General features: G+C 52.7%; 1 protein-coding gene across 1 annotated transcript; it reads left to right on the forward strand.

The window, feature by feature from the left end:
• Positions 1–134: 134 nt before the first annotated feature.
• On the forward strand, positions 135–23,208 carry trip12 (thyroid hormone receptor interactor 12). The gene is given in 43 exon segments (XM_047035362.1): positions 135–235; positions 3,432–3,578; positions 4,690–4,815; positions 5,038–5,816; positions 8,885–8,990; positions 9,456–9,592; positions 9,685–9,768; positions 9,897–9,992; positions 10,148–10,299; positions 10,861–10,896; positions 11,005–11,100; positions 11,184–11,276; positions 11,533–11,694; positions 11,810–11,878; positions 11,979–12,144; positions 12,332–12,449; positions 12,599–12,755; positions 13,971–14,124; positions 14,265–14,493; positions 14,615–14,733; positions 14,834–15,038; positions 15,195–15,295; positions 15,416–15,590; positions 15,729–15,870; positions 16,230–16,421; positions 16,583–16,734; positions 16,864–17,021; positions 17,108–17,181; positions 17,350–17,549; positions 17,764–17,891; positions 18,049–18,128; positions 18,130–18,201; positions 18,330–18,472; positions 18,611–18,767; positions 19,335–19,433; positions 19,556–19,670; positions 19,904–20,058; positions 20,217–20,381; positions 20,615–20,779; positions 20,944–21,057; positions 21,143–21,237; positions 21,396–21,499; positions 21,715–23,208. Coding segments are annotated over 42 exon segments (6,165 nt in total). The 5' UTR covers positions 135–235; positions 3,432–3,480; the 3' UTR covers positions 21,912–23,208.

A 23,208-nucleotide genomic window follows, 5' to 3' on the forward strand; every position in this document is an offset into this window, starting at 1 on the left:
TGTAATAAAAATACATTGTATATGGTCAATAATAATGGTGAAATTGTTAACAGTGTCGATGTTATTATTTAATAAGGGAGGTAGTTCCTAACGACAGAATGGGGGACCGTAGAGCGGATGTATATTGCAGTTGCAGGTCCCTCAGCTGATGTGAAGGTAGCTAGCTAGCGCGCTTATAGCTGAGAGAGTGGAGCTGGTGCACTGTCTGTTACAACTACAACACTGGAACAAATAGGTAATAACATGATATGTTACGTTCAATGACACGTTCTTTAACAGTCGTAGGGCCTTTTTGACTATGTAAATCCGAATTACTTGAGAAAATGTCAAACGGTCTAGCGTAAAATTGTCATCTCTCGAATCGAATCCTGTTCCTGCTTTCCTGTTTTTTTGTGTTTGTGTGATGCAAGCAAAGAAAAAAAGGTTCAGAGGCCATTTCGTTTTTCAGTTTCTTAGCCTGCGAGCTAACGTTAGTAGCAACGCTAGCTAACATTACACTGCTCAAATCGCCAAACAATGATCATAGCTAGTCATAACTAAATTTAGGATGTCATCGTTTAGTCTATAATGGTCAGATTAACCCAATATTTAATTATATTGCCAACGCTAACTAGCTAGCTATGTGTAAGCTAACTCTCAAAGCTAACAACGTTCTTGTTGTTAACTGGCTTGCTAGCTAGGGTAGCCACTTCAAAATAAATAACTCGCGTTGTCAATGGCTGCCTTGCGGCTGTTCAGTACGGACGCGATTACACAGCTAACCCACCTAGCAAAGTTTCTATCCGGCGTAGCTGACGTGACACACTAGTTCCATAGTTATGCTGGTCTTAGCAACTAGCTAGTTAGATGTACCACACTTTGCCAACACAGAGAGGGATAGACACCCATGTAATGACTGACAGTAAGCTGGCACGGGTAAAGTTTGTCAACCCGAATTTAGCCGATATCACCTAACCTACGGCTTCCTACTAACGTTATTAGCTAAGCGAGGTTTGCTAACTTGATGACTTGTCTCTGTCGCCAGTCTTTTACAGTGAACACGGTGTTCCCGTCATGTAGCACTACTGCTAATTTGATTTATATTCCTAAATATAGTGATTTGGGTATACTAGCTAGTCTACTGTAAACTGGCTACAGATAGCTAGGTAGCCAAGAAGGCCAGCTATTGAGTTGTTTCGTATTGTCAGCTTTGTTATACTTTCTTGTAAGTGGTGTATATACGTAGCCTGTGTGTATACCAGTGAGCTAGGCTAAACATATTAGCTAGCTGATTAGCTTGTTAGATCTCGCAATGCTAGACAGTAGAGTTAGGCTCGCCAAATGTTGAGTGACGTGTGTTGGTACGTTTATACCACGGTACAACACGAGATTACATATTGGCTAGCTACACTTGCTAACAAGCCCGCTAGCCACATGTAGCCAGCTAGCAAGTCATTTACTTGGCCAGTGCCCTATCTAGGTGTCTCGGCAACCCAGCGTAGCGAGTCAGCAGAAGCCATCTAAGGTAAGCTAAACTACAGCAGCTAGTGTAGCTAGCAACACAGTGGTCGAAACCTCTTGTAAATACAATTAGTCTGACCAATGCTGCCATTTCGATTGAAAGCACAGGTAATTGTTTACGAATGCAATTTAGCTACCTAGCAAACTAGTTAGCCGCAGTCATTTCATTGTCGCGTTAGCCTAGTTGACGTTAGCGGTATATTCAGTATACTACAGATACGATTTTATGATGCTGCTGTGCTGTTTGCGTTTGACGTAGCAATCTATAATAGACTGTTAGCCAAGTACAGTAGCTATGCTAATGTAACGTATTACATGTCACTCTAGTCTAGCTAGCTAACCGTTTGCGAGACTTGTCAAGCTAGAAATATGTACACTCTGCTGCATTCATTGTCTTTTAATATTAATATTGTCCCATAGTCACGATGTGACATCGGTTGGTTAATCTAATCTAGAACATCAGGTGCTTCATGAACTGCTACTGCCAAAAGCAAGAACATTTTGCCAGCTGGCGCAGCTAGGCTAGCTTGGTATTATTTGGTTACTTGCTTGCTAGTACCAAGCTAGCTGGTGGTGCTAGAACTACGTCAGAATAAAGGCCTCTTTGTAAAAGGATACAGAAATAAACCATTAGAATTCTACAAAACAAATACTGTGAAGAATAGTGTCTTGTCAACTGACGTCTAGCACCGATTGCACAATAGCAGCGTTTTAGTCAAAAATGATCGAACACCATTTCTGAGTTGGACGAATAAACAAAGACGATGGGGATGTACAGTCGGAGCAGGCCTAAAATGGCCTTGTGTTCTTGCCAAGTGTGGCGTATTTTTGTGATCAATATATCACTTGAAGCCTTTATCGAATGATGGTCGTCAATCTTAAACGTGTAGGTTAATACTAATTTCCACACACGAGTGTTTGCATAAAGCATTGTTAAATTGTGTACAGATTTTAATGTAACCGTCCCCTGACCCAATAAATTAATAAGCCAATGTAACGTTCTAAGATCATTTGTGGATAGATGTAGTCCATTCTCCGATTTGTTCAAACACTGGACCACATGTGTGTTATTGAGCAACTGTACAAGGCACGAACCCTGTAAAACAAGAACCTGCAAATGTAATCATCTATGCTGCCATTTCAATATTTGCAGGGCCTGATGTATTCATTCAGAAATGTGTTATTGTTGGGGAAAACTGTAGGCCAATAAGTCAGCCTAATGTGACCAAGAGTTGAGGCCAGCATTGAGTCTACATCTATCCTCATTTGTCTCATTAGTTGCCTTCGGTTCAGTCTTAATGGTTGTAAAATGTATATAAAGTGTCATGTCTTGACACATTAATAAAATGACCTGCTAGGCAATGTTTAGGTTGGACCATTCCTGATTTGGATGTAAACTCATGGCGTTTTGGAGTCTACTTAAAAAGAGCCAGGCATTTAAAATAGTTAAAAGTGCTGTTGGATAGTAAGTGGGCATAATATCTTGCAGTAAGTGGTAATCTTTTTTTATTTTTATTGACCAACAAAGCAAACAAGACAGCATGTTAAAACTAGAGTTTCAGTAAATGGATGTGATGGATGCTTATTCACAGACTGTTGCTGTACAAAGGTTATACATAGACCTGATAGTTAGGTCTTTGTTTTCTTAGGCACTTGGGCCAATATATGATCTACTGTTATTAGTCTTTGTCCCCTTGATTAGATCACCCCCCCCCTCCCCCCTTTCTTTGAGCTAATCAGCACTGCCTATAGCCCCCTGTGAAGTGCATTCATCTCCATTGCTAATTTGGCCTATCCAAGTAAATACATGGTTTTGTTAGATAAAGATGGTGGTTTGAGGTAGACCATGAGGCTGTCACTCTTCCCCATGCTCCAAGTCCTGGGTGTGCTAATGTTTTAATTTGATTCCCCCCCCCTTCTCCTCCCACTAGTGAATGGTAGTGTCTAGAAAGGGTATGTCCCTTCAGGAGAGAGGTGCCAATGTCCAACCGGCCTAATTCCAATCCAGGGGGGTCACTGCGCCGTTCAAAGAGGAACACTGCTGCGGCCCAGCCACAAGACCATACAGTCGCGGGAAGGTGAGAACCAGCACGTTTTCATGTTTTTGTTGTTGTGTATCAGGATCCAAAATTAACATCCTCCTGTAGCTGCAATCACCGTTGAAATACAAAACAATCACTTTGTTGGAAACACTTACAAAATGTACAGTCTCACAAAACATTGCAATAATGGGTACTCAAGACAAATTCAAGGTTCCCTTGAGTGGTCAGTGATAAAATACATTTACATTTATTCAAATAAATAAAGATGATGATGATGATGATGATAATATTATAATTATTAGACACTTCTAAATAAATAAATGGGATGGTTAATGGACTGCATTTATACACACCCAAGTCATTTACCTCTCATTCACAAATTCTCTCTCTTTCTCACACACACACCCCCCAACACCCCCCCCCCCCAACGGGGACAGAGCTGCCATGTAAGGCGCTAGCTTGGCCATCAGCAGTAGCTTGGGGTTCAGTGTTTTGCTTGAGGACACTCACAAGTGGCCAGGAGGAGTTGGGGATCAAACCACCAACCTTGACCCTCTCTACCCCCTGAGGCACTTCTGAGGAGGGGTTGCGGGGCGTCTTCCTTGTCGCTAATGCAGTCATCTCTTGCGCCGTCATCTTGTTCTGTAACACCTCTCTGTCTCTTCACACACGTAAAGCTAGCCAGTCGGTCATTTTCAACTTCCATGTGCGATGAGCTTTCCTGATCATGGTGTCATGGGAAACAGAAATGCCATTAGGATAAACACATTTTCATCTGCTCCATTCATCTCGCCAGTCTCATACAACCGTGCATCATTTTCTTTGCTTGAGAGAAAATGTACCTGCATTTGGCTCCTTGGGGTCTTAATTTTGGATCCTATAAAGTGTCTATCTGATGTGTTTTTTTGCTGGGGCATTCTTGGGAATAACACTAGAATTTTGAACTTGCAATTATTTAAAGTTTGAGGCCTTTTTTTAATTATTTTTTTTATATGGTACAAATTGTATTTAGCTGGAGCTGTTTAGTTTTAAACTCCAAAGGCATTCCTTGGAGCTTTTCAGGATGGGTGGGTATAGTGGGTTGTTGTCGATGACCTCTTATTGAAACCCACTATGTCACTTTGCTCTTTAATGTCCAACCTTACAGGTTGCAGTCAGAGCAGGTAAAACAAAAAGCAAATTCCCCTCCTGAAAGTAGAAGACCTAATTCTAAGGCTTCCAAAGCCGCACCCAGCTCGGCCTCTGGCCAGTCCAGAGGGCACAGCTCAAGAAGGTACCCCTCCTTTCTCCTCAGCTGTGTGTGTTTGTGGGGTGTGCTTTGTCACTAGAAATACCACTACACATGAAACTGAAACGGCTCGTGTTTGTTCAATCTGTTTAGCAAATGTCATTTCACTACAGGTCTACACACTTGAGTGCATGGTATGAGATTTAGCTTTTGTTTTAAGCAGTGTTCTAAGATGCTGCCCCGCCCCTTCCTTTCCTTCTCCTCCAGAAGCGGTCTCGCGCTGTCTGAAGCTTCGTCCGTGCTGCAAGACGACCCAGAGGCTGCCGGGACTTCAGAGCAACCAGGCCACCAATCCAGAAGCGAAGGCGCCCGAGGGCTGAAGAGAAGCTCCGCCCCCGACCTCAACAACACCTACACCGCCACCCCTGCCAAGAAGTCCAAGTCCCACCCATCCCGAGACGACACCTCGGAGCCCAAGAAGGGCCCGGCCAAGTCCAAGAAGCGACCTCTGGCGCCAGAGCCTCCGGCAGCCTCCGGCCGAGGCCAGAGCAAGAAGAGCGGAGCTTGTGGGGCCTCCCCGACCCAGAAGCGAAAGAAGGCTGACTCCCTCCCCGGTTTGAGCAGCACTGCTGGGTCCCTCCCCAACCGTACCGACGGCAGATCTGCAAAACCCACCAAGCTGGCGTCGAAATCAGCCGCCTCAGCCAAAGCTGGGTGTAGTACCGTGACGGACTCCTCTTCTTCTGCCTCCACTTCTTCCTCCTCCTCCTCAGCCGGCGCCAACAGCGCCGCCCCGCAGGGCGCCAGGGTCAAGCAGGGCAAAGACCAGAACAAGGCTCGCCGCTCCCGTTCTGCCTCCAGCCCCTCCCCTCGCAGGAGCACCCGTGACAAGGAGCAGGCCAAAGCTGCCGGCTCCTCCAAATTTGAGTGGGCAGCCCGCTTCAGCCCCAAAGTCAACCTGCCAAAGCCCAAACTGTCCCTGCCCGGGTCCTCCAAGACAGAGACCTCCAAACCTGGGCCATCAGGACTACAGGCCAAACTACAAAGTGAGTGCAGCCCAGGCGTAATGTGATCTCAAGGGTTCCCTTTTTTTCAATTTGGGACCGGGGTGGACTGGAGGAATGGGATCTAGTGGATCCTGGGTCTGTCTAGGAAGTGCGAGTGCATCAAGCATGCAGATGGCAGGTTTTGCCGTTGGTGGGAGGTCCGTTTTATGTTCCTATGGCCTCGGGTGAAGGGTACTCATTGAGATTAAATGTCACAGGACCTGTTGCCCAAGCAGTGCCACCGGTTCGGTTACAGAAGCTTACGCTGCACTGGAATTACTGCCGCTGGTGGAACAACTTTGCACACACGTCATGCAGATCAACCTTCATAGATCCCACGCACATCAATATACCTGATAAACACGCGCACACACGCACTAGGCCACTGCTTCAAATGGCTCTTTATCAGCTCAGCTGTATGTTGGGAAGTTGTGGTTCTGAACTCCACTGGGGGGGGCTCGGGGCTCAAATTTCAGCCTGTGTCAGTACCAGGCTGGGACCAAAGGATATAAATACATACCCCTGTCTGGTTACTTAGCCTGCCTGTGGACTGGGGAAACAAATGGATGATTGTAAAGGGAGGACGAGCGAGGCTCCCAGCTGCTAGGTGATTGTGCTGTGGCGTGGAGGTAGCCTGCAGGTGGCGGCTCTTTCCCCTCGCTAGGGTTCGCGGGGTCAGAAGGTGTCTGGAGTTAGCAGGACAGAGCCCAAGCAGCTCTCGACAGCTGGGAGGGCCAACTGCCCTGCAGTGTGCTGTGGAAGTTGTAGCAAGGGGAAGTGTGTTTGGGAAGGTCAGTCTGCTGCTTCTCCATGTTGTGGTAAGGGAAAGAGCTGTAGCCTAGTGCAGTCAGGGTGGATGAGGGGGGCTGAAATGCTCTGCATGTGGTGGGTGTGTGGAAGATGTCAGTGAGGGGGCGGGGTCAGTGTGTTCTGGCCAGGGTGAGGGACTCTGAGATGGTAGCTGTGGCTGGGCAGGCGGCCACAGGGCCGGGGCTGGAACGGTCAGACGTGAACAGAAGCCCTCTGAGAGGCTCTGGTCTGCAGGCTGACCAACAGGCATCAGGTTCTCACTAGAGAGGGGGATGGGGGATGGGGGGGGTGACTCACCTCGTCCTGTCAGAGAGGGGGCTGAGGGGGGATAGATATTACCCAGTCGAGTCCTCTCATACAAGTATTTAGTCTCTGTCGACTCTGCTACAATGGTGAGTAAGCACACAGGATTGCTTTTGGCTAGCAGGTTGCGTGAAACTGACAATGAGCTGCAGTTAGCCACTGTGATGGTAGTGTTGTAGTTTAGGTAGCTAGTGTTACTGGGTTCAGGAATGTGTGTGTGTGTGTGAGGGAGAGAGAGGAGAGAGTTTTCTGTTGCACCGTAGACAGCCCCTGTATTGTAGTTGTGTTGAAGGTCAGCTAGTGTGTATTTCTGCACATGTCTACCTAGACTGCGCAATATGCCTGGTTTGGATTACAGCACCGAGATCAACAGGTTTAACGTGAAGGTTGTCGAGTTATGTCCTGCTGTCGTGAGAGGAGGCTATTTATACCAGCCTGGTGGGTGGCAGGGGTCTCTGAAACACTGGAGCTGCCAGGGTGCTGTCCTGGCTGGAGCTGCCAGGGTGCTGTCCTGGCTGGAGCTGCCAGGGTGCTGTCCTGGCTGGAGCTGTCAGGGTGCTGTCAGGGTGTTGTCCTGGCTGGAGCTGCCAGGGTGCTGTCCTGGCTGGAGCTGCCAGGGTGCTGTCCTGGCTGGAGCTGCCAGGGTGCTGTCAGGGTGTTGTCCTGGCTGGAGCTGCCAGGGTGCTGTCCTGGCTGGAACTGCCAGGGTGCTGTCCTGGCTGGAGCTGTCAGGGTGCTGTCAGGGTGTTGTCCTGGCTGGAGCTGTCAGGGTGCTGTCAGGGTGCTGTCTTGGCTGGAGCTGCCAGGGTGCTGTCTTGGCTGGAGCTGCCAGGGTGCTGTCCTGGCTGGAGCTGTCAGGGTGCTGTCAGGGTGTTGTCCTGGCTGGAGCTGCCAGGGTGCTGTCAGGGTGTTGTCCTGGCTGGAGCTGCCAGGGTGCTGTCCTGGCTGGAGCTGCCAGGGTGCTGTCCTGGCTGGAGCTGTCAGGGTGCTGCCAGGGTGCTGTCTTGGCTGGAGCTGCCAGGGTGCTGTCTTGGCTGGAGCTGCCAGGGTGCTGTCCTGGCTGGAGCTGTCAGGGTGCTGTCAGGGTGTTGTCCTGGCTGGAGCTGCCAGGGTGCTGTCAGGGTGTTGTCCTGGCTGGAGCTGCCAGGGTGCTGTCCTGGCTGGAGCTGCCAGGGTGCTGTCCTGGCTGGAGCTGTCAGGGTGCTGTCAGGGTGTTGTCCTGGCTGGAGCTGTCAGGGTGCTGTCTTGGCTGGAGCTGCCAGGGTGCTGTCTTGGCTGGAGCTGCCAGGGTGCTGTCCTGGCTGGAGCTGTCAGGGTGCTGTCAGGGTGTTGTCCTGGCTGGAGCTGCCAGGGTGCTGTCAGGGTGTTGTCCTGGCTGGAGCTGTCAGGGTGCTGCCAGGGTGCTGTCCTGGCTGGAGCTGCCAGGGTGCTGTCCTGGCTGGAGTTGTCAGGGTGCTGTCCTGGCTGGAGTTGTCAGGGTGCTGTCCTGGCTGGAGCTGCCAGGGTGCTGTCCTGGCTGGAGTTGTCAGGGTGCTGTCGTGGCTGGAGTTGTCAGGGTGCTGTCTTGGCTGGTGACCTCCTTCTGGACCAGTCCATGCTCCGACCGTCGTACTGGCCTGCTTTTCCACAGCCAAACTGAACAAAAGCTGATGTAAACAGGGTTGTTTTCACACAGCTAGATGTACTGAAGGGGGTTCCACCCCACTCAACAATGTAGTGAGATGCCTCTTGTGTTGCCCAGTGATGAAGCAATTGCCTTTTGATAACAACAATAAATGAACTTGCCCAATGAGGATGACTGTGTAAAGGAAGTGGATGCCACTCTGGCTGACAGTCTGGAATGGTAAAGGGTTTATCCGCACCCTTTTTAATCGTGACAGTTTTGCTCAGTTGGTTTTAGTTTCACAACGTTTCATTTCCTCGAGTCACGCCAGCTGTGTTCCTCCTCCTGTCAGGTTTGAGGAAGTCCACCAAGAAGCGCAGCGAGTCACCTCCAGCAGAGCTCCCCAGCTTTCGGCGGAGCACACGTCAGAAGACCACGGGCTCCTGCGCCAGCACCAGGTACAGGGTCCCTCCCTCCTCTCCCCCAGCACCAGGTACAGGGTCCCTCCCTCCTCTCCCCCAGCACCTGGTACAGGGTCCCTCCCTCCTCTCCCCCAGCACCAGGTACAGGGTCCCTCTCCCTCCTCTCCCCCAGCACCTGGTACAGGGTCCCTCCCTCCCCTCCCCCAGCACCTGGTAACTTACAACACCAGGTACAGGTCCCACCCCCTTCTCCCGCAGCATAGCCATGGGTGTGCTGGTTGTAAAGATCTTGTGCCGAAAGGCATTGGTTGACTTCTCAGGAATGCGAACATGCTTGTTTTTGGGTACTTGTAGCCAATATCAATAACTCCAGTGTAAGGGTGAGAAACTATTATTGGCATTACACGCAGAGGGCTTGACTGCAAGGCCTGGTGTTTGCCGTACGTTGCGACTGGCGCGCTGCTCCTCATGCTCTCCAACGCTCCCGTCTCTCCCGAGCAGTCGGCGAGGCTCAGGCCTGGGCAAGCGCGGCGCAGCCGAAGCTCGCCGACAGGAGAAGATGGCCGACTCTGACAACAACCAGGATGGCGCCAACTCCTCGGCCGCTCGCACGGATGAGGCGCCGCAGGGGGCTTCAGGTAGCGATGGGGGGGCCCTGCATTGACATCACCCAGGGCCGGCTTAGCCGAACGTTACTTGAATGATTTCCCCCTCTGTCCCGTCTCCCCAGCCTCGAGCTCAGTGGCCGGAGCTGTAGGTATGACCACCTCTGGAGAGAGCGAGTCTGATGACTCTGAAATGGGCAGACTGCAAGGTAGGTTGTTGTCGCTGCTCTCTTGATACTGGCGCTCCTAGAAAAGGCCTCCAAGGTGAGTCCTTTAGCACTCCCGGCCTGCCTTGTTTTTCCAAGGTTGTTCACAGGCCTGTGTTCTCCCTCCCCAGCGCTGCTGGAAGCCAGGGGCCTCCCCCCTCACCTCTTCGGGCCCCTGGGGCCACGGATGTCCCAGCTGTTCCACAGGACCATCGGCAGTGGAGCAAGTGGGTACCATCCTCCGCACGCACAGCCGACACTCGACGGCCGACACCACGGCTCCATGTTCCCCATGTCAAGCGGCGCTCCCTCCCCCAGGCTCCCACATGTGTTTCCCGGCATGTTTGTGAGCGTGTCCCCCCTCTCTCTCTCTCCCCGCCAGGCTCCAAGGCCCAGCAGCTGCTGCAGGGGCTGCAGGCCACAGGGGACGAGTCCCAGCAGCTCCAGGCTGCCATCGAGATGTGCCAGCTCCTGGTGATGGGCAACGAGGAGACACTGGGAGGGTTCCCTGTGAAGAGTGTGGTGCCCGCACTGGTCAGTCCCACCGCCTCGCCACCACCAACACCTCTCCCTGTGCCCGGATCTTGTATAGGAGACGTACCATTCAGTCATTGGGCCTAATCACTACATTATCACCATTTCACTTTTGTTGTTGTTGAAGGTGACAAGTGTGATAAATGGCCTTTTCTCACTTCCACTGGTTGTGAAGACCCAACATGCATTGTGATGTGCTCTGAAATGTGCACATCACATGTGCGATCAAATGTGACTATACTCTAGCCCGGTCAACACTTGTAACTGGGAAGTTACATTGAAGACCAATGCCTATATTAATTTTTGAGATTTGATTCAAGGTCATAGTACGAAGGCATACATCTTGAACAATAACAGTGACCAACTAAAGACAGGGTTTAGTGACGAGCCAACAATGCGTGCATAGCTAGCACGGTGAACACAACTCCTGAAGCTGGAATCCTCTTCCCAGAATGACGTGTGGAAGGCCCTCTCAGCATGTCGTCCAAATCTACCCACCTCCATCTTCGTCGTAGTGTCACCGCACACGAGTAACCAAACCCTCTCTCCTCTCCCCGACAGATCACATTGTTACAGATGGAACATAACTTTGACATTGTGAGTACCGTCCTCCTCTTACACCCCATCCTCCTAGCGTCTGGTCGCGAGCCCCCTGGTGGTGCACAGTGGTGGTCTAAGCATGCGTGTCCTGTCCCCCCCCTCTAGATGAACCACGCCTCCAGGGCCCTCACCTACATGATGGAGGCCCTGCCTCGCTCCTCAGCCGTGGTGGTCGACGCCATCCCTGTCTTCCTGGAGAAGGTACGGCCTCTTCCCCCCTCGACCCGCTCTCTGCGGCCCCCCGTAGCACGCTAGCCGCTAACGCCACCCTGTGTTTTCCACAGCTTCAGGTGATCCAGTTCATTGATGTAGCGGAGCAGGCGCTGACTGCCTTGGAGATGTTGTCAAGGCGACACAGCAAAGCCATCCTGCAGGCTGTAAGTGGTTCCCTTGTGGTCGCTTTCGTTTTTTTGCTTCCTCCCAAATGAGGCCCTGGCAGGACAGTCACACACTGTATAAGCCATTGAATCTCTACGCGCCGTATTAGCTCTGTTCTCAAAGTGTACAGTTTCTTTGAAATGATTCTTTTGTAGTGCCTTAGGAGATGTAGATGTCAGAATGGTGTAGTTCAGTCTGTGAGGAGGTCTAGCCCGTGTCCCAGTGTTCTCCAGACTGACCCTGTGGTCCTCCCAGGGCGGCCTGGCGGACTGCCTCCTCTACCTGGAGTTCTTCAGCATCAACGCCCAGAGGAACGCCCTGGCCATCGCAGCCAACTGCTGCCAGAGCATCACCCCGGACGAGTTCCACTTTGTGGCCGACTCTCTTCCCCTGCTGACGCAGAGGCTCACTCACCAGGTCCTCCCCTCCTCGCCCGCACCCACGCTCCCTCGTGCTAGCGTTGTAACCGTTTTCTCTGTGACTTGACAACCTGTGTCTTACCCTTTGCCCTGTCTCTGCCTCGCCCTCCCAGGATAAGAAATCCGTCGAAAGCACTTGTCTCTGTTTCGCCCGGCTGGTGGATAACTTTCAACACGAGGAGGTATGTGAGGCGTTGAGGCTATAGGCTCCATGGGTTAACTTGGGTTAGGGTTTTGTCTTTTGGACCCCCACCCCTGACCTGAGTGGTGTGTTTGGTGCAGAACCTACTGCAGCAGGTGGCCTCCCGGGACCTACTGACCAACATCCAGCAGCTGCTGGTGGTGACCCCGCCAGTGCTCAGCTCGGGCATGTTCATCATGGTGGTGCGCATGTTCTCCCTCATGTGCTCCAACTGCCCCTGCCTGGCCGTGCAGCTCATGAAGCAGAGTGAGTCCACAGCAACGGCCGTGTCGCACGGCCCAAACACACACACACACACACACACACACACACACACAGTAGAGGTCTGTGTGGAGGGGATGTTTGTCTGTAAATCATATGAGAATGAAAGGATTCCCCTGTATTCCCTGTGAATCCAACCTTGCCTAAGAACGTGACCTCGTTTGTCGTTCAGACATCGCGGAGACTCTCCGCTTCCTCCTGTGCGGAGCGTCCAACGGGAGCTGTCAGGAGCAGATCGACCTGGTGCCCCGGAGTCCTCAGGAGCTCTATGAACTCACCTCGCTCATCTGGTGAACACCCCGTCCCTGCTTGTTCCCACCTCTCTGACCTACCTCTGTTGAATCCCCTCTTGGCTCTAGTGCTCCTCCCCTGGCTCTCCTATGGTGTTGAACTGCACTGTTTGTTTGCTGACCTCGCCGTCTCCTCCACCCTCCCCCAGCGAGCTGATGCCCTGCCTGCCCAGAGAGGGCATCTTTGCGGTGGACCTGATGCTGAAGAAGGGCAGTGCCCAGACCACGGAGGGAGCCATCTGGCAGTGGAGGGACGACCGGGGCCTGTGGCACCCCTACAACCGCATAGACAGCCGCATCATCGAGGTAGGCTCACCCTCTCTCCTGGGATAGGGGACCCCGCATGGATGTTCAGGCTACTAGGAAGGGTTCAGCGTTTGCTAGACTGCAGTCGTGTCTTTTTTTTTTTTTTTTTTTGACGGCCTCTGCTCCTTTAACACCTCGGCCGTGCTCCAACCGCAGCGAATCAGTCGATGCGGATTGTGCAATTGCAAGCCATTTCCCATGCAGGAAGTGCATCCTTTACGCAACTGCACAGATTTGTCCTCTGCAGCGTCACAGGTAGACACTGTGCACAAAAACAAACTAGGGCTGAAACCAAAGAAGCTGCGTCCTATCAGTTTTGGGCTCGGCTAGTATGCACATGAGTTTTACCGAGCTGCTAAAGAGCAGCTAGCTGTTTTTTGGCACAAATGATGATTCACAGATTCACAAAATATATTTGGAGTTCTCTGCTGTTTAAAGTGGCTGGTCATTTCATGACTTTCATATTAGTATTTGGTAATATGATAATACATTGATCTTATTACCAGTCCCACACTTTTAGAAATTACTGTATGGGGAAAAATAATAATTAAACATTATTTAGACACTTCATTGATCCCGTCAGTGTCCACTACAACGATCCAAAGGAAGATTTGAGAATGTTGAACATGATACACACACATCATAGTCCACTGCAGACTCTGTGCCATTTAGACTCTGGGTAGCAGATTGCCTCGGACAGTGAATGACTTCATGTTTTTGCCAAGAGTTAGACACATCTGGTGAGGATCTGGTGTTTTTGTTGCACAAATAGAAAGAGAACTGTCTTAATCGGTAAAATTGCAATGACATAAAAACAGAATTATAACAATGGATGCATACTTTCGGGCTTTCTAGAGCACAAATTCAACCAAAAGACTCCCTTTCACGCTTACTGTTTTTAGGTAGGCCAGCCAAAGTTTAACCAGCCAGTAGCTAGCTTTCAAATAAAACAATTGCTACCCCAAGGCTGTCCCATACGAGGCGGTACTTCCTGGATCGTAGTAGCTAACCTGCCTTCTCTGACGTTCCTTCCTGAGTCGCGTCTAGAATCATGTGTAACATCTCCATGTAGCGCCGAGCGCAGGCTTCTGGCCAATGCGGCGCTGCAGGTGTGGTTGTCTCGCCAATGCGGCGCTGCAGGTGTGGTTGTCTGGCCAATGGGGCGCTGCAGGTGTGCTTGACGTGTGCTTGAAGTGCTCCTCTGTCCCCGAGCAGACGGCCCACCAGAACGGGGAGGACGAGATCAGCCTGTCCACGCTGGGCCGGGTCTACACTATCGACTTCAACTCTATGCAGCAGATCAACGAGGACACAGGCACGGCCCGCGGGATCCAGAGGAAGCCCAACCCTCTGGCCAATCCCAACACTGGTGAGACACACCCACTGCACACTAAAGGGTGGTCGATATATTCTCATATTAAAAGAAGAAATGATAAAGGGGGCTTCTCTCAGAGCCCTTAAGAGCTGTTCCGTCCCTGACCTGTGATGGTGTGGTTGTGTGTCCGACAGGCGGGCACCAGGAGGTGAGGAGGGAGGACGCCAGGGCCCAGCTGATGAAGGAGGATCCCGAGCTGGCCAAGTGCTTCATCAAGACCCTGTTCGGGGTCCTGTACGAGGTGTACAGCTCCTCTGCCGGCCCGGCCGTCAGACACAAGTGCCTTCGAGCCATCCTCAGGATCATCTTCTTCGCCGACGCGGATCTGCTCAAGGACGTGCTGAGGAACCACGCTGTGTCCAGGTGAGCGTGGTCAACCGGAGCCATTTACAGCAATGGGCCAGCAACGGTGGCCCTCTTTGGTTTTTCGATGCTGCTTGTGCATTTCTCTAAGACCGTCGTTTAACCGCGCGTGTTCCTGCAGCCACATCGCCTCCATGCTGTCCAGCCAGGACCTGAAGATTGTCGTGGGCTCTCTGCAGATGGCTGAGATCCTGATGCAGAAGCTGCCCGACGTCTTCAGCGTCTATTTCCGCAGAGAAGGTAAAGCGATCGCCGCCCGCGCCTCGGGAGCAGTCCCGTGGCTGACTACCCGTCCAGGCAGCTTCCTGACCACGCCTCCTGCCGTCTCTTCCCTCCTCAGGTGTGATGCACCAGGTGAAGAACCTGGCCGAGTCGGAGACCTTCCTCACCAGCCCCCCCAAGGCCTGCACCAGCGGCACGGCCAGCCTGTGCACCACCACCATCAGCACAGCCACCACGACCACGGCAACCAACGCCACGCCCGACCTGGGCTCCCCCAGCTTCCAGCACAGCATGGACGACTCACTGGACCTGAGCCCACAGGGGTAACACATACACACACCAGCTAGACTCAATTCCCTCATGTGCCTTAAGGCGTTGTACATCCACACTAGCTCGACCTGCTTCTGCAGAGGGCTGAGGTGGGATTGGGGCTCACCCCCGAGGCCCAGAGCAGCACGTTAACGCCCCGTGTCTCCTAGGAGGTTAAGCGATGTCCTGAAGAGGAAACGCCTGCCGAAGAGGGGGCCCAGACGGCCCAAGTACTCCCCCCCCAGGGACGAGGACAAAGTAGACAATCAGGGTAACTGCCATGTCTAGGATGGAACCTTTTTTTTTTTTTTTTTTTTTTTTTTCTTTCCCCTAAAGGCCAGCTTGTATTTCCTCCTTTCCTGGTTTCTCATGTTATTATTCTGCTCCACAGCCAAGAGTCCCACCACTACCCAGTCCCCCAAGTCCTCCTTCTTGGCCAGCCTCAACCCCAAGACCTGGGGCAAGCTGGGCGCCCAGACCAACAGCTCCAACTCTGAGCCCTCTCGCACAGCAGGGGTGAGCGGCATGGCCCGCGCCCCGCCCAAGGACTCCGTCTCCAACAACAGGTACTGGCTTTCATATGGACGAACCCCCCAAAAAATGTACATTATTGGCAGAAGCCAGAAATATGGGATATAGGTGGACTTGAATAGAGTTTTGTACCTGTGGTTGATGACTGATGGGGGGATGATTCTTGTGCGCAGGGACAAAATAAAGGCCTGGATCAAAGAGCAGGCTAGTAAGTTTGTCGAGCGCTATTTCAACAATGAGAACGTGGACGGCAGCAACCCTGCCCTGAATGTACTCCAGAGACTGTGCACAGCCACAGAGCAACTCAGCCTGCAGGTGAACACCCCTCACATCAAACACCCAGCCCCTGTGTACGTGTGTGTGTCAGATGTGCAAGGGGGTGTATGTGTGTTGGGGACAGGGTTTGTGTGTGTTTGCGTGTTTTGTGTTTTATTAGGGCACTTGTGACTGAACTGGCTGACACTTTGTGGACCTAAGACACAACTAGACTGAACGTTCCTCAAAACGTACACAATCTTTAACAAGGAATATCAAAAAATGCCTACCGTCTTTACAAAGGTTCAGTTGGGGGGGGTGTCCGTTTGAACCCCGAGCCCGAATGAGTGTGAGTGATGGGTGCTGACGGGTGTGCGTCCTGACGGCTGTGTGTCCCGACTTGTTTCCCGGGTCTCCAGATGGACGGGGGCGTGGAGTGCCTGGTGGAGATCTGCAGCATCGTGTCTGAGTCGGACGTGTCGTCGTTTGAGATCCAGCACAGCGGCCTGGTGAAGCAGATGCTGCTGTACCTGACGTCCCACGGCGACAGGGACCTGGTGTGCCGCGACGTGCGCCTCAAGAGGTTCCTGCACGTGTTCTTCAGCTGCCCGGTGAGGCCAGCAACCACCCCAACCACCTCTGCTGCGGCCCACTGTCACCAGCGGGGGCACGCGGCCATTAGAGGATTTGGGTTTGTGCGCGGGTGTGTGTTTCTTTAGGCGGTACGCTGCGGCGAGGTGTTTTTGAGTTCTGGGTGGTGTTCTTCCGGCAGGTTCCGGGGATGGAGCCCGCGGGCCGCCTGGAGCCGTCTGAGAACGGCCCTCTGCTGGCGCTGGTGCACAAGATGAACAACTGCCTGAGCCAGATGGAGCAGTTCCCCGTCAAGGTGCACGACTTCCCCAGCGGCAACGGCAACGGCAGCAGGTCAGTGCGTCGTCCAATCACACGGGGTCCACATTAGAAGACGCCTCCTTCCTGCTTGACAGGCCCCTTGTACCCCGTCACATGTGGTCGGCCGGGTTAGCCGCGTGTTGATTGTGTGTGTCCCTGCAGAGGTTCTCAGGCCCTGAAGTTCTTCAACACACACCAGCTGAAGTGTCAGCTGCAGAGGCACCCGGACTGCACCAACGTGAAGCAGTGGAAGGGGGGTCCCGTGAAGATCGACCCCCTGGCTCTGGTGCAGGCCATCGAGAGATACCTGGTGGTCCGAGGTGAGGAGCGCCGCTGGGAACGAACCAACGGGCTGGGGGGGGGGGTCATGGTCTGTTGTATCTAACGCCGGAGCATTTGTGTTCAGGCTACGGGCGGATACGAGAGGAGGACGAGGACAGCGACGACGACGGGTCCGACGATGAAATCGACGAGTCACTGGTATGTGGCCCCTTGCCCCCCCCTCCCCCCACCGACGGTGTGAGAGTCCCACCCTGAACCAGACTGGGCTCCTTCTAACCCCCCTCCTCCCTCTCCCCCACCCCCCCCCCCCCCATTCAGACTGTGCTCATTCTAACCCCCCTCCCCCCCCCGGCCCCTCCCATTCAGGCCGCCCAGTTCCTGAACTCTGGCAGCGTGCGCCACAGGCTGCAGTTCTACATCGGGGACCACCTGCTGCCCTACAACATGACGGTGTACCAGGCGGTCAGGCAGTTCAGCCTGCAGGCCGAGGAGGAGAGGGAGTCCACGGACGACGAGGCCAACCCGCTCGGGAGAGCCGGCATCTGGACCAAAACACACACTATATGGTACACACACACTCCCAATGAGCCACGCTTGTTGATGAATTGTGGAAATGGGGAAAGGGTAGGAAGGGGGGGGGGGGGGGGGGGGGGGGGAGAACAAAGCTGATGTAATCCCTGAACATGAGCAGTGAAGATCCAGCTGTGTGTGTCCAGGAGAGGTGTGTGTGTGTGTGTGTGTGACAGCGTGTTTCAGACCGTGTCTCCGTGTGTCTGCCAGGTATAAGCCTGTGAGGGAAGACGAGGACGGCAGCAAGGACGCTGTGGGAGGCAAGCGAGGCCGCGCGCAGACCGCCCCCACCAAGACCTCCCCCCGCAACGCCAAGAAACAGGACGAGCTGTGGCACGGTGGGAGCCTCGCTCACACACCCACGCTCGCACTCACCCACACACGGGGGCTCCAGACGGTCAGAGCGTAACCTGTCCCCTGCCCCCCTGCTCCCCCACACTGGGGCTCCTGACTCCAGACGGTCAGAGCGTAACGTGTCCCCCCTGCCCCCCCCAGACGGCGTGTGCCCCAGCGTGTCCAGCCCCCTGGAGATGTACCTCATGTCGGAGCCCCCAGAGAGCATCACCTTCAGCGACCCCCTCATTAGAGGTCAACCTGCTGCTCAGGGTCCTGCATTCAATCAGCAGATACTGGTTCTACCTGTACGAAGTGAGTGGCTCCCCCCCCCCCCCCGGCTTATGACTCGAGCTATTTTTGGGCCTACGCTCATTAGGTTTGTTTGTTGACCTACTCTGTTGATGGTGTCAGTACTACAGCCGTGTGTGTGTGTGTTCCAGAATGCGGTGTGCAAGGAGATCATCCCCACCAGCGAGTTCATCAACAGCAAGCTCACAGCCAAGGCTAACCGGCAGCTGCAGGACCCTCTGGTCATCATGACTGGGAACATCCCTACCTGGCTCACTGAGCTGGGGAAGACCTGGTAACCACACCAGCCCCCCCCCTCCTCACTACAGCACTGCCTTCTGCGTTCACTGCACCTGAAGACGCACCATCCCCCCACTAGACTACACATCCCCACCAGTACCATGAGTAACCCCCCCCCCCCCCCCCCCTCCAGCCCCTTCTTCTTCCCGTTTGACACACGCCAGATGCTGTTTTACGTGACCGCCTTCGACCGCGACCGGGCCATGCAGCGCCTGCTCGACACCAACCCCGAGATCAACCAATCAGATTCTCAGGATAGCAGAGTGGCGCCGCGTCTGGACAGGAAAAAGGTGATGGGGGGGAAGAGTGCTCTGTGACAGGGTCCCAGAGGAATCCCATCATGAATGTAGTATGGTTTGATAAGATCACACTCTGGACTTGGGCGCCACAGCTGTCCCTCGTCTAATCTAGACTGCGCTACTGCAAGCACAGCCCGACACGTGCACAACAGGATTCCATCTAACGGCACAATTGAACACAAATTGCTTTGGTTTTTTCAGAAATCCATTTCAATGTTGTAGGGTAAAAGGAATCCTAGGGCCCTACATTAGCAAACTGTCTGTTCTTCAATGTGGCCTGTCAACTCTCTGGGATGTCCCAGGTGTCCCAGAGCCTATTTTCAGCCAGGTAATTGTCTGGATACATTGAACATGGCTAGCAAATCATTTGGAAGAAGAGCAAATTGTAAAATGCATGACAAGAGACGTGACTGAATCGTATTCAAGTCACAAAGTGCAACCGCCTCCGCCTTTTCTCCCCCAAAGCACACGTGACCTAGTCTCCAGTAAATATCCAGGCGCTTTTTGACCATTTCTATTGGGCTGACTTCAAACCCTCTGTCTTCTGCCCGTCTGCAGCGAACGATAAACCGCGACGAGCTGCTGAAGCAGGCCGAGTCAGTGATGCAGGACCTGGGCAGCTCCAGGGCCATGCTGGAGATCCAGTACGAGAACGAGGTGAGCACAACCCCCCCCCCCCCCCCCCCCCCCCCCCCCCCCGCTCCAGCACTGCCATGATCACATGATCCCAGAGGGCCTGGACCACATCCACTCACCTCTCTCTCTCTCCTCCCCCTCAGGTGGGCACGGGCCTGGGCCCCACCCTGGAGTTCTACGCCCTGGTGTCCCAGGAGCTGCAGAGGGCTGACCTGGGGCTGTGGAGGGGGGAAGAGGTCACTCTGGCCAACCCTAAAGGTACCACCCTCATGGGATGAACGCCAACATGTCTCGAGGAGCGAGCAGGATACCCATAAGGCTCCGCTTGCACTTGGGGCATGTGGATTCAGATTCAGTCGCATGTGGATTCAGATTCAGTTGATTCAGATTCAGTCGCATTTGGATTCAGATTCAGTTGATTCAGATTCAGGTCGCATGGATGTGTGATGGCGGTGTAAGAGCGGGCCCCTGTCTTGTCTGTGATTCTGCAGGAAGCCAAGAAGGGACTAAATACATGTTCAGCTCCAGAGGGCTGTTTGCTGTCCCCTTCGGCAGGACCACCAAGCCGGCGCACATCGCCAAAATCAAAATGAAGTTCCGCTTTCTGGGCAAACTGATGGCCAAAGCCATCATGGACTTCAGACTGGTAATGCCCCGGTTTCCATTCCCAGCTGTTTTTGCTTCTTCTGGTTTCAACGTCTCCCCCCCCACCCACTCAGAGGGTCGGGTGCAGAGATGTGATTGGGCGACGTGCCTCGGTTTGTGTGTCCACCCCTCGTGACGCTGCCCTTTCTGCCCCCTCAGCTGGACCTACCTCTGGGCCTGCCTTTCTACAAGTGGATGCTGAGGCATGAGGCGTCCATCAGCTCCCACGACCTGGTCAACATCGACCCCGGCGTGGCCAAGTCCATCCAGCACCTGGAGGACATCATCCGGCAGAAGAAGAGGCTTGAGCTGGACCGCTCCCAGGTAAGGACGACTCCAGAAAACTGCAGGAGATGGAGCCCTGTGTCAGGGGGGCATCTCTGGAGAAGCGCAAATACTTCCTCAGGAAGACCATGAGGGAAAACGCTTTTCACGCTAATTGCCTTTAGAGCTTTGAAGCAGCTCTGGGTTAAACTTTCTACTGTGGAACTCTTTCCCCCCCCTCCCCCAGACCAGAGCCAGTGGTCATGTGTAAACCCTGTTGTCGCCCCCCCCAGACCAGAGAGACCCTGCAGCAGGCCCTGGAGACCCTCAACATGAACGGCTGCTCCGTGGAGGACCTGGGCCTGGACTTCACCCTGCCCGGCTTCCCCAACATCGAGCTGAAGAAGGGGGGCAAGGACGTCCCTGTGACCATCTACAACCTGGAAGAGTACCTCAGGGTGGGCACCCCGAGAGCGCGCACACACACACACACACACACACATCTGGAGATCTGTAATTGGTCTCATCAGACAACACTGCTCCATAGCTGTCGGAAATGGTATGAAGGATTGTCTCTTATGAAATGTGTTTTTTTTTTTTTTTGGTGACCGTCTTCCTCCAGCTGGTGGTCTATTGGACACTCACTGAAGGCGTGTCCAGACAGTTTGAATCCTTCAGGGAAGGTTTTGAGTCAGTCTTCCCCCTGCAGCACCTGCAGTATTTCTACCCAGAGGAGGTGAGGACTCGTGTCAATATCACACATCCCTGCTGCCTCCCCAGTGTGTGTGTGTGTGTTGACTGTGGCCCTTCCTGTCCCACAGTTGGACCAGCTGCTGTGCGGCAGCAAATCCGAGACCTGGGACGTGAAGACCCTGATGGAGTGCTGTCGGCCGGACCACGGGTACACACATGACAGGTGAGTGTTTAACCTCCTCAGCCCCCCCTCCTACTTCGACACAGGCCTCACCTCCGTCCTCACCTATCAAGCCAATGAAATGTCCTTCAACATCCTGGATGAGTGGGGCAGCTGTGCGCGGTGTGTGTGACTGTTGTGTCCCCGTCGCCCCCCCTCAGTCGTGCTGTGAGGTTCCTGTTTGAGGTGCTGAGCAGCTTTGACGCGGAGCAGCAGAGACTCTTCCTGCAGTTTGTGACAGGAAGCCCCAGACTGCCAGTTGGAGGTGAGGATGGCGCACAGGCTCGCGCACACACACACACACACACACTGTTGGGGGTTTTGGTCCCTTTCATCATGTCAACATTCCAGGGATCCCGTTTATATTCTAGTGTCGATTTAGAGGTGTGGTATTGATGCAGCCGCGTAGATACCGATGTTTGTGTGGCGCACGAGGCCTTCGTGTTGACCCGGAGAGACAACCTGTCGTCCTTCCTGTAGGATTCCGGAGTCTGAACCCTCCTCTGACCATCGTGAGGAAGACGTTCGAGTCCACAGAGAACCCCGACGACTTCCTGCCCTCGGTCATGACCTGCGTCAACTACCTGAAGCTGCCCGACTACTCCAGCATCGAGATCATGCGCGAGAAACTGTTGATCGCGGCCCGCGAGGGCCAGCAGTCATTCCACCTATCCTGATCTCGCCGACTCTCACATACAAAATGCCTTCTACAGCAACCGACGAAATCATGACTTCCTTCTCCTCTTTGTTTTTGTAATCACCTACATCAAGGCAATGTGTACAGCCTTCCTGTTAGAGAAAGCAGCTTGCAGAAAATTAAAAGACTTCAGATATATATTTGCTGCCCCCGTCTCTCCTACAAAATGGATAGGCATTACATGACTCGCAGAACAAACAAAAAAAAACACACAAAAAAAAAAGAAATTCAGAGTAAAACTTATATCAGTAGTGGAGTAATGTTTAAAAAAAAAAAAAAAGGAAAAAAAAGGAAAGAATCTGGGTGACATTTTAAATTGCATTGCTGTGTGATATTTAAAAAAAGGGATGTTTCCTCCCCAAAGCGGTAAAGGTCACTGTATACTGGGGAGGGGCTCCACTGAGCAAGATAGATTCACTTTAGCTCCAAAGATCATTTGTACAGACAAATTTGCAGACTTTGCTCATTCTACACATTTGATAGAATAGCTCTTTGTTCTCATGTCTACTTCCCATTAGTTTGTTCTCATTCTGTTCTGTATTATATTGCCCCAATTTGTGTGTTGCATTTTGGTTCAGCTTTTCCTCTTGTGTGTTTTTTGCTTACATTTTTGGATACGAGAGTTGCAGTTGATTGAATGCGGATAGCGTTGAGAGGAGTAGTATGTCTTTTTTTTTTTTTTTCTTCTTTTACCCAATTTAAAATTGTGTTCTGGCCTACAAAAGAACGTCAGCTCAAATATAAAAGAGTTCTATCCGATGTGTTGGATAAAGAAATGTAGTTTTTGCTCTTCCTTTGGTAGTGTGTCTGCTGGCCCCTGTGGGCCGCGGTGGGGCTCAGGGGCCAGTGACTGGCCAGGCCGAGCTCCTGAGGACCCTACCGGCCCTGAAAGGGGCCGAGCACATTTTGGCTGGTCTCATTTTATCGTTTCTTGGCCAGATAGCATTTCAAGTTCATTTATGGAAAAACTTTATATGCAGTGTCACACCCTGTTTGAGGTGGGAATGTCTGCTTTATCTTTTTTTATTTTCTATATTTTGTCTCTTTCTCCCCTCCCCCCCCCCCCCCCCCCCCCCCCCCCTTGTGTTAGTTTATTTTTTGCACTGCTGGCTTGGAACAAACCGTGGTGTGCACCTGCAGTCTGTGGCCAGGGGGTGGCGCCACCGTCTGCTCTCCTGGCCCAATCCTTCATGTGCTGGTTTCTAAGATCTGCAATAATTTACTGCATCAGGTTCATGTTTTTACCTGAACATAAATAAAGTAACTGTTTGACTCAT

The sequence above is a fragment of the Hypomesus transpacificus genome, chromosome 15 (genome assembly GCF_021917145.1).
Source record: "Hypomesus transpacificus isolate Combined female chromosome 15, fHypTra1, whole genome shotgun sequence".
Lineage (NCBI taxonomy): Eukaryota > Metazoa > Chordata > Actinopteri > Osmeriformes > Osmeridae > Hypomesus > Hypomesus transpacificus.